Raw genomic sequence first — 11569 nt, forward strand, 5'->3', positions numbered from 1 at the left:
TATCGCAATGTGTTATTTAGGTATATTATACTTCACATCTATTTTTATTGTCATTCTACTCGCCATGTGAATTTATAAAACAATATTATAAATGATTAAAAAAAAATCATCTGATATGATCCTAATTTTTTTTTATCTCATTGATTTTTATAGATAATGTGGGTTTATTTGCTTATTAAATTTAATTAGTATTATATATATATAGAAAATATACTAATATCATTATAATTTGTTCGATAATAACTTTTAAGGTAATATTTAATATTTTAACTCTGATTAAAATATATATTTTATTTATATTATTTGGTGGTATAATATTTATACTAATATTCAGAGATTGAGAGAGTAATTTATAAAATATCACTCCTCATAACTTTTAGAAATTAAGAAAATATTTTTATTATAATAAAATAATGATACCACTATTTTTATATTTAATAGTTTATCTAATAATTATTTTTATCAAATTTTTATATTTTAAATTAATATATAAATAATTAATCACTAATAATTAATATCTAATAATAAATAATTAATAAAATAATTAAGTGCTACTTAATTAACTGGTAAACATATCTTATATAAATCTTAGGAAATCGTTGATATAGGGTTGGAATGTTAAAAACCCTAACTTTTATATTTAAGATTCTAATTTTGTTTAAGAGAAAATTTCATAATGAGAAATATTTTTAAATTTTAAAATATTAAATTTATGTTTAAGTGAATTCACAATTTTTTTAATAAAATTTGTGTAAATTTTAAATATATTTATTTTTAATTAATAAAATTAATAAATTTAAAAGGTTTTCTTTTTTAAAACATATAAACACTTTACAAAACGTTGTATTTTCACTTAAATAATAAAAAAAATAAAATTATAAAAGATTTTATTAAAAAAAATTAATCTGCTACACTCTGCACGCCTACGCATTTTTTTCCCCCACCATAAGCATGCGTCTCCACCTATTCTGAAGCTTGCAAATTTGCGTTTCAACCCCTTGCCTACTTTCATCTTCCAGTACATGGATGACGCGTATTCAGAGAAAAAGGCTCTTTTTTTTTTTTTTTTTTACTATGGAGCCTTTTCAGTAAATACAAGTACAATACTCCGTTATTTTACGGATTTTTTTTCAATAAAATAACAGGGATATGATTGAGAGAGAATGAGATTTTTGTTTTAATTTTATAATTTACATTAATAGGATTCATTGTTAATGGTTGCAAAATAATATTAGGTGGGAGGATAACGGTTTTCTTATCCAATTTTGTTAAAAATTTGAGAATGTAACGTAACGTAAGTAAAAGCTAAAAAGAGGAAAATAATTTAAGAAAAACAAGGAGACATAGTTTTTTTTTTTCATTTGGAAAAAAAGAAAAAATATTAAAGAAAAACTATTTATTATTTTATTTTAATAATATAATTTAATATTTATTTTATTAATTATATTAAAGAAAATTTAAAATTACATTAAAATTTGAACAGTTATATGTCTATCAAACTTAAATTAAATTTTTATTTCTTGAATAATTATTAATTATTTTTATTTAAATAATTCTTCATAAAAATATGACATTTTCATAGCATAATTAAAATAAAAAGTATATAATAAAAATATATAAACATGATAGCAAATATAATAATTAACAAGAATGCTTAAATATATGCTCTTAAATATTATATATTATGCTAATAATTAAGAAATAATAATAAAAAAAGTCATTAAAAGAAATAATAATTTCCTAGTTTGTCATCTTTATTTTTTCTTTTTTTTTTTTTATTTTGGTTAAAGATTTTCATTTTATTCTTTTAATGAAATTTTGTCATTAGGTTGCATTGGAATTATAGAATTTAAATTTAAAATGTTTAATTTAAAATTTAATATTTAAAATTTATAAATTTAAAAAATTTTAATTGTAGGGAGATGGATTTAAAATAACAAACAAAAGTAGTTTTTTTAATCTTGTCATAAATATATTAGATTTGGATCAAATTCAAATCTATTTTCATTTATAATATTCAAACAATATATTTAATATAAATTTTAATCCATAGAATTAAATCACTCAATCTAAATATAGAGCATTATTTAATATTTAAAAAAAGTTGACAATGAATTTAATTGCAAATAATAAATAAGATCTTTTAAATTGTAGTTAGTTTAATTTTGCATTTGGTATATACACATATATATATATATATATATATTATTTAATTTTAAAATGAATTTATTAATTAATTATTTTTTTGTTTTTTAAATTATATAAGATTTTTTAAATTGTAGCTGATTTAATTTTGCATTTGATAAATAATATATATATATATATATATATATATATATATATATATATAATAGTAATAAAAATATATGTACCCTTTCTATGCTTTTACATAATGTCTGGAAAACATTTCAGGAGAAAAAGAAGATAAAGAAAAAAATAAAAAATTTTTTATTTTTATTTTAGATAATAATATAAACGAAAATAAATTTGTTTAAGATTTTTTAAATTGTAGCTGATTTAATTTTGTATTATATAATTTTAGTACCTTTTAATTTTCTTTAAATAAAATAAATAAATTTATTTTTGTTTATATTATTATCCAAAATAAAAATAAAAAAAATTCTTTATTTTCTTCTTTATCTTCTTTTTCTCCTGAAATGTTTTCCAAGCATCATGTAAAAGCATAGAAAGGGTAAATATATTTTTATTAATAAAATTGTATTTGTATATTGCAAAATGGGTGAAGTGAATTTAAATGCTGGTTTGTTTCGTGAAAAAATAATTTACTTAAAAAAATATTTTTATTGATAAATAACTTTTTTTTATTATAGTATTGGAAAATAAATTATTTTTATTGTTTAAATACATTCAAATATTAATTTTTAAATTCATAATATTATAAAATATTTAGATTATAAAAAATTTATTTTTTATTTATTATTTAATAAAAAATATAAAATATTAAATTTTGGTAATCATCATAATAACCATAATTCAAAATTTAAAGGTAATTGATGATCGATAAGCTAATTGATATGCCAAAAATTACATAAAATATTTTCTCATGAAACATTAAAATAATAATGCATAAGATATTTAGAGAGTAGTTCACATAAATTATTTCATATCTATATATAAATTATTATTGTGAAATTGATATAATGTTATGATTTTTTGTTGCGTCATTAATTTGATAATTTTGATTCAATTAATTTAAAATTAATTGAATATTTTAATTAATAAAAATAAATAGTTAAATAAAAAAGTTTGATGCCCTACAAATTTCTTATTTTAACAGGAATGAATTTAATGATATGAAACAAGTATAAATTAGTCTAAAATATAATAGGAGCATAATTGAAAACAAATTATATAAATTAATCAAATATAAGAGAATAAATATTAGATACAAAGTATTTTTTTTAAGGGGGGTGGTGGTGGAGGGGATTGCAATTTGTGAAGATGCCGCAAAGTATGAAAACATTCATGCATGTAAGATTAATAGAAGGTGGGATTCCTATAATTGTGCTAGTCTAGTAGTGGGACTTGTGTTGGCCCATTGCACAGTAATGACAATCAACTTGCAGCCATACTCTTATGTACATTGCCCTCTCAATCATTTCATTCCAATACTATTCTTTTTATTTTATTATTTTTTATTAAGATAATATTTAATTTAACTTATAAACTAATTAAATCTATTTACAAATAAAAAATTATGAATAAATTAATTTTTATTTTAATTTATAAATTAAAAAAATTACATTAAAAATCATAAAAATATTTTATTTATAATTTATTTATTTTTTAAATATTTTTTAATTAAATAAAAAATTATATTATTTTAATAATTTTTAAAAATATTAATAATATTATTATTTTAATAATTACAACACTTAATTTTATATTTTTTTGATGATTTTAATAAATTAAATTATTTTTAAATATTTTTTATCAAATATTTAATTTATTTAAAAGTTATTTTTAAATAATTATTTATTTATTTTTAATTTTAAAAGATATATTTTAAATTAAAAATTAAGGATAAGTAATCAAATTAAATAATTTTTAAATATTTAATTTTTTAATAATTTTTTTTAATTTTTGTAAAAATGAAAAACCAAGGGACAGCTTAGTAGATCTCTCCAACTTTGAGGGTAAATGCCTCCCTTCCTAGTTTGTCTGAAGCGACTCACTCAAGTGAGCGCGAAAAGCCACAGTAAAGTAAGAAAATCTAAAGGAAAAAAAAAAAAAAAAAACTCACTCTCGCTTCCTCATAATAAAAATCTGACTACTCTCACATAGGAACACCCACAGCCTTTCCTCTCTCTTCCCATGGGTCTTTGCTTTGCCTTGCCTTTTTCTCTCGGTATAAAAAAAAGAGCGAAAAATAATGGCGGTTAGGTGTTCATTGATTGAGCCAAGAGAGAGAGAGAGAGAGAGAGAGCAGCAGTAGCAGCAGCTAGCAGAACCATCACCTCCGCAACTAGCACTATTTCAGTTACTGGAAACAACTGCCCAAACCCATAAAATCCTCTCCATATGCGTAAAAATATCATACATGTCTTTATATGATTATAGCTATATATATATGTGAAGATCTTAATATATGTTTAAAGTGTCTGCTGCCGTTGTTGTTGCATGCTCATGTGGCCTTCAGCTTGCTCTAAAATGTTCTGTACTTGAGTTACTAACTTGTACTATTTTGGGTTTTGCCCGTGTAATAAGATCTGGGTTTTTTGGAAAATTTCTAAGGGAAGTAATATTTGGTACTTTCAAGTGAGATCTACTTCTGTTTTGCGAGTTCGGGATTTTGGGTCTTACTGCGTCTGTTCTCAAGTGCTTGGTTCTGGAGCCTTTCTCATCTTATTGCTGAAATCATTGGCTCACTGTTTGGTTGGTTCTCTGGAGAAGCACGCGTGGGGGAATGCTGGCTGGGATGTGGGGTTCCATTTGTTGAAGATTTGTGTGGTTTAAGAGCTTTTTGTCAGTGATTAGTGAAGTTGGGGGTTGTGGGTGAAGAAAATAGCAAGCGGATGTGGCTGAAATCGATCTTGTTTTGTAGCAACACCGGCTTCGTTGAAGATTCAAGAAGAGGGGTTTTGGTGTGGTTGTTAGTTTTCCAATGAAGTTTCACATTGAATATCATTTGACTGATGCGTTTTATTGAAGGTTAGACACCAAAATTTGGCAATCTGGATTGGTTTTTGAAGGGGGAGGAAAAAGGTAAAGGTATGGTATTGTGTGAGAAGAAACCAGGGAAGAGAGTAATTGTTGAGTGGTTTGGTTGGGGTTTAATTGGTGTCGGTAAGAGTGGGTTTTTTGGGATCTTCTCGTTGTGGGTCTAGACTTGGTTTTGAAGGCGTTATTAAATCTGTGATAATGAGGCTCTCTTCAGCTGGTTTTAGTCCACAGACCCAGGAAGGTGAGTATTATTGCTTGCAGATTTTCTCCCCTCTCCTTTTTCGTTCTTTTTACTCTTCTTTTTTTTGGTTGGTTGGTCTCCTTCTCGCTACTAGTTTTGGGTTTATTCTCTTCTTCTTCTTCGTCTTCTTCTTCTTTTTTTTTTTTCCCAAATGATTAGATTGAGTTTTTAGGCTAGTTTGTGGTTTAAGCATGGAATTGGGACATCCACAAAGTCCATTTGTTTCTTATGGGAAAGTGATATACATTGAGATCTTCAAAAGCATTGTGAGGTGATAGATTCTCTTTGGTTGGTTTAAGTTCTTTAGTTTTTTGGGTTTTCCTTGGGTAGCTTCAGCTGCGGAGTGCAGAGAACTCAATTGGTACGAATACTTGGATTTCCCATCCTTTCTCAACCTTTTCAGTAATCATTCAGAGGGATAATATGTCGAATTTGTTAAATTAATAGCCAAGGCCCTTAAATGGCATCTGTGATTAGTTGATTTCATTAGTTGGAGGTCTCATTATAAAGTCTTGGTGCCATCAAAGTTAAGTTTTCATGTAATTCTAACTTCCTCCCGAAACGAATTTTGCAGGGGAGAAAAGGGTTTTGAATTCTGAACTTTGGCACGCATGTGCGGGTCCTCTTGTTTCTCTGCCTGCTGTTGGAAGTCGTGTTGTTTATTTCCCCCAGGGTCACAGCGAGCAGGTAACAACATGTAATCTGAATATAGCCTGCCTCCCTGTAATGATGAAGTGGATTGATATATTACCTCGAATAATTATATTTTATGTTATTGTATGTTGATTATTTTGATCTGAATATAAGCTTAATCTCAATTTATGATTGTCGTCTTGGGTAAAACAGACTTTGAAATGATTAATATTACCTATCACTGGTTGATAAATGCATTTAGCTATAATAAAAATGCTATTTAAGTAGTCCTGATTCCAGGTTGCGTCATGGATCTTGAAAATTCTAGTTGAAAATGTCAATCGGTGCACCCTTGTTATTCCTCAATGCCAGTATTAGTTAGATGGTTGATTCAAATCACCTTGCGGTAGGATAGTTGGTATCAATTTGCTGTATTTTGCCCTAATTAATGCTCTTTTGTGTAGGTTGCTGCGTCAACTAACAAGGAAGTGGATGCCCATATTCCTAACTACCCAAGCTTACCTCCACAACTTATCTGTCAACTTCACAACGTGACCATGCATGTAAGACTTGTTTAGTTTGCTAGTTTTTAGTTGTGCATATTACCATTGGATCTTTCTTAAAAGGCTTAAAACATTTATCTATTTCAGGCAGATGTTGAGACGGATGAAGTGTATGCACAGATGACCTTACAGCCATTGAGTCCTGTATGCCGTATTGTCTTTATTGGTGTTTTGATTTGTTGTTCTTTGGTTGACATAAAATTCATTACATATTTAAAATGATTTTATTCTATAGCAAGAACAGAAGGATGCCTACCTTCCCACTGAATTGGGCACTTCCAGCAAACAGCCAGCAAATTATTTTTGTAAAACTTTGACAGCCAGTGATACAAGTACTCATGGAGGATTCTCTGTCCCTCGCCGGGCAGCTGAAAAAGTGTTTCCTCCACTGGTAAAGCTTATTTGTTACTGTGTAACAAGATCGTTAGTTTAAGTTTCAAGTTTGAAGTCTAGCATGTAATATCTTTTACATCAATTCTTCACTTGCAGGACTTTTCCCAACAACCTCCAGCTCAAGAGTTGATTGCTAGGGATCTACATGATAACGAATGGAAATTCAGGCATATCTTTCGTGGTGAGAGTTTTTTTTTTTTTTTTTTTTTTTTTAATAATTTGTCTTCTTTGTTGTGTAATTTCATTAGTTAGCATCATTTCTATCTTTTGAGCAACTGCACTTGATATTGATGTTGGCTGCATTGCAGCGTTTTCCTAGAAATGAAGTGCATCTTCATTTGGATTTTTAAAGCAAATGGGTTTAATATAATACACGTGGTGAGCATTTTGACAATTATCATGTACCTGATGCTCAAAGTGATGAGAGCACTGCATGTGAAGTTTTGTTTGTCTCTACCTTCTGTGTACAACTTTCTCTGATATTTAAAAGGTTGAGTAAATTAAATTTTTTAATGTTTGACTTTCAAAATGTCAGAGCAATAATAATGGTAAAAATGAGTTAATCCCAGTGGATATTGTAAATCCACCTCCTCCAGTTGCTTTGTTGGAAATTTTACAGCTTATTTTATTTGCTGCTGGTTATCATCATGTGCAGTAGTAGATAATTTTGAGCTCTCCGGAGAATTAAGTTAAACACAGGAAAGGACTTCCTCTAGAATATACATTTGACAGTTTTGGCTTCTCTTCATGCAGGCCAGCCCAAAAGGCATCTTCTAACAACAGGGTGGAGTGTGTTTGTAAGTGCTAAAAGACTTGTCGCTGGGGATTCAGTCCTTTTTATCTGGTAGGCTGTTGGTTAACTCCCCTGCATTGTTTTCCCCCTTTTTTTTATAAGAGCTTATCTTATTTCTCATTTCATTTGAGACTTAGAGTAGAATGTATTGTAGTTTTCTTCTTGCATAATCTTTGAACTTTAAGTATTCCTGAGGCCTGAAACTCATCTAGATCAGATGATCTTAGCTAAACTAAATTGCATTTTCTCTTGTATACTTGGGAATATATATGACATTGTGTATGACTTGATCAGGAATGAAAAGAATCAATTGTTACTTGGTATCCGACGTGCTAGTCGTCCTCAAACTGTGATGCCTTCATCAGTCTTATCAAGTGACAGCATGCACTTGGGGCTTCTTGCTGCTGCAGCTCATGCAGCTGCAACAAATAGCCGTTTCACAATATTTTACAATCCAAGGTATGATACCGACTGATGTGAAATTTAACATTTTATTGTTACACTCCCTTCAATTTTTCATTCTGTCATTCAGGGCTAGCCCATCGGAATTTGTCATACCATTGGCCAAGTATGTTAAAGCAGTCTATCATACCCGGGTTTCTGTTGGTATGCGCTTTAGAATGCTATTTGAAACAGAAGAATCAAGTGTCCGCCGGTAGGCCCTATGTCATTATTGTTATGTTTATTATAAATGTTACAGTTATTGCATAATTGGCTTTTTGACTGGTTACATTTTCCCCCTCAACTATCAAAATGAGCTCAATTTTTGGCTGCTGTAAACATTAAATATATTACATACAAGTGACATTGAAATAAATATCTGCCCCCATTTTATTGGGATGATCAATTGTTAAATTACGGTTGGTATATATCAACAGGCTTGAAGTTGGATCCCTCTGTACTTCTATCTTTTTCTTGGCTCATCTGATAACATGTTCTCTTGTATTGTTGTTTCTTATTTTAATGCGATGAATTTCTTATGAGAATTTTATACATGACTTTTATGCGTGAAGCTACATGGGTACAATAACTGGCATAAGCGACTTGGATTCTGTTAGGTGGCCTAATTCACATTGGCGCTCAGTCAAGGTATGTTAAGAAGAATCATTGGATATTGTATATATTGTTGAATAAAATTTTTTGCTTGGCTGTGTCTTTTTGTCAATTTTTCTTTACATATTTTGCTATATATATTGTGTGAATATACTCTCTAATATGAATAGAGCAAATAAATGCAGGTTGGCTGGGACGAATCCACAGCTGGAGAGAGGCAACCAAGGGTTTCCCTATGGGAAATTGAGCCATTAACAACGTTCCCAATGTATCCTCCATTCCCTCTAAGGCTTAAGCGCCCTTGGCCACCTGGACTGCCCTCATTCCATGGTAAGCTTGTCTATTGCCAGCTTGAGAGTTCTGATGAGTAGGTTGTATTTTCTAAAGTTTAGTTAGTAGGCTCTGGGTTTTACCCCCACTTTCCTAATCCCTCCCTTTTCTATGGTTTGGCTGTAAAATTATTATTTGGCATTATGTTTCTAATCTTAATTTAAAAAGAAAAAATTCCTTATATATTTTGTTTAACAATCTTTTGAATGTAGGAATCAAGGATGATGATTTGGGAATGAATTCACCCCTTATGTGGCTGCGAGGTGATGGAGATCGTGGAATTCAATCTATGAACTTTCAGGGACTAGGAGTAACACCATGGATGCAGCCACGAGTTGATGCTTCCATGCTTAGTTTGCAAACTGATATGTATCAAGCTATGGCTGCTGCTGCACTTCAGGAGATGAGGGCTTTTGATCCTTCCAAGTCATCAACTGCATCCCTTTTGCAATTCCAGCAACATCCTAATCTCCCAAGAACTGCTGCTTTGATACCACCCCAGATGCTGCAGCAGTCACAGCCTCAACAGGCCTTTCTTCAAGGTGTTCAAGAAAACCAACATCAGCCCCAGTCTCAGGCTCAAACACAGTCTCACCTTATTCAGCAACAGTTGCATCACCCTCACTCACTTAATAGTCAACAGCAACAGCAGCTGCCACAACAGCAGCAATTGGTTGAACATCAACAGATTCCTAATGTTGTCTCTACAATATCTCAATTTCCTTCAGCCTCTCAATCCCAGTCACCACCATTACAAGCCATCTCTTCCCTGTGCCAACAGCAGAGTTTTTCCGACTCAAATGGGAACCCTGTGACAAGCTCTGTTGTTTCTCCTTTGCATAGTCTCATGGGTTCATTTTCCCAGGATGAATCATCTCATTTGATGAACCTGCCTAGAACCAATCCATTGGTAACTTCTTCTGGCTGGCCATCAAAGCGAGCTGCTGTTGAACCTCTTATTTCTTCTGGAGCTCCACAAGGTGTTCTACCCCAAGTACAACAGTTGGGGCCCCCTCAGACAAACATCTCTCAGAGTTCTGTTTCCTTGCCACCCTTCCCTGGTAGGGAGTGTTCGATGGACCAAGAAGGTGGCACTGATCCACAAAGCCATCTTCTATTTGGTGTCAATATAGAGCCTTCATCTCTTCTACTGCAGAATGGAATGTCGAGTCTTAGGGGTGTTGGTAGTGATAGTGATTCCACAAATGTGCCCTTCTCTTCTTCAAATTACATGGGCAATGCAGGCACTGATTTCTCACTTAATCCAGCAATGACACCGTCAAGTTGTATTGATGAATCAGGTTTCCTGCAGTCCCCGGAAAATGTGGGCCAAGTAAACCCACCAACTAGAACCTTTGTTAAGGTTAGTTGCCTTTTGGCATTTAAATTGCTGTTCATCACTCGATGGGCACTAGGAAATTCTCAATAGTTTGATATTTCAGGTTATGTTTGTAAATTATCTCTAGACTCAATTTCTTTTCATGTTACCTGATGCTGATACTGTAATTTTTGACAGGTTTACAAGTCAGGGTCCTTCGGTAGGTCACTAGACATTACCAAATTCAGCAGTTACAATGAATTGCGGAGTGAGCTTGCTCATATGTTTGGCCTTGAAGGCCAGCTGGAGGACCCCCTGAGATCAGGCTGGCAGCTTGTATTTGTTGACCGTGAGAATGATGTTCTGCTCCTTGGTGATGACCCCTGGCCGTAAGTTTCCAGCTCTTTCTGGCAATTTTCTTTAGGACTTATTGATTATTATTTTTCTGAAAACGTGGTGGGATTTTGTCCCAACTTATACCAGGTATGTTGTCATAAAAAATATTTTCAAAATAAATAGATCTCTATGTGCAATGATTATGAGATTAATATCTCTGGAAACTAGATTTTTTTCTTCATGTTGGGAATGCCATCTGTTTTTAATTTTCTTTTTTGCCATTCTCTATCACTGCTGATATGTTCCGTTCTTCATAAACCAGGGAATTTGTAAACAGTGTGTGGTGCATCAAAATACTCTCACCACAAGAAGTGCAGCAAATGGGCAAACGTGGCCTAGAGCTTCTGAACTCAGTCCCAATTCAGAGGCTTTCCAATGGCAGTTGTGATGATTATGCAAGCCGGCAGGACTCAAGAAATTTGAGCACCGGTATAACTTCTGTGGGGTCTTTGGACTACTGAGAAATTTAACCAGTTAAGACACCATTTTCTCTTTTGTAATATTAGTTTCTCTTTGGATCCTTCCAGAGGTGGGAGGTACTGCCTAATCCGGGCTTAAAAGTTTATATATATAAGTTATTACTGTAATTAGAAGATGCTGTTCCTTGTTACTATGCTATTGAATACATACAATCCATAATTAGTAGGAGACAATTTGTGGACTTA

General features: G+C 31.0%; 1 protein-coding gene across 1 annotated transcript; it reads left to right on the forward strand.

The window, feature by feature from the left end:
• The first annotated feature begins 4266 nt into the window (after nucleotides 1–4266).
• LOC110635616 (auxin response factor 6) lies at nucleotides 4267–11569 on the forward strand. Its single transcript, XM_021785033.2, has 14 exons — nucleotides 4267–5425; nucleotides 6000–6112; nucleotides 6523–6621; nucleotides 6709–6765; nucleotides 6857–7012; nucleotides 7111–7195; nucleotides 7768–7858; nucleotides 8102–8266; nucleotides 8340–8462; nucleotides 8821–8896; nucleotides 9046–9190; nucleotides 9403–10553; nucleotides 10707–10897; nucleotides 11167–11569. Exons 1-14 carry the CDS (start codon nucleotides 5383–5385, stop codon nucleotides 11363–11365), a joined length of 2694 nt encoding a protein of 897 aa, XP_021640725.2. The 5' UTR covers nucleotides 4267–5382; the 3' UTR covers nucleotides 11366–11569.

This window comes from Hevea brasiliensis, chromosome 15 (genome assembly GCF_030052815.1).
Source record: "Hevea brasiliensis isolate MT/VB/25A 57/8 chromosome 15, ASM3005281v1, whole genome shotgun sequence".
Lineage (NCBI taxonomy): Eukaryota > Viridiplantae > Streptophyta > Magnoliopsida > Malpighiales > Euphorbiaceae > Hevea > Hevea brasiliensis.

What these genes read in the sequence shown, in the direction of transcription:
- LOC110635616 (XM_021785033.2), top strand. Translation starts at nt 5,383, where the DNA reads ATGAGGCTCTCTTCAGCTGGTTTTAGTCCACAGACCCAGGAAG. An exon ending in TAGTCCACAGACCCAGGAAG is followed by an intron (nt 5,426 to 5,999) that starts GTGAGTATTATT and finishes CGAATTTTGCAG; the next exon opens with GGGAGAAAAGGGTTTTGAAT. An exon ending in GAAGAATCAAGTGTCCGCCG is followed by an intron (nt 8,463 to 8,820) that starts GTAGGCCCTATG and finishes TTATGCGTGAAG; the next exon opens with CTACATGGGTACAATAACTG.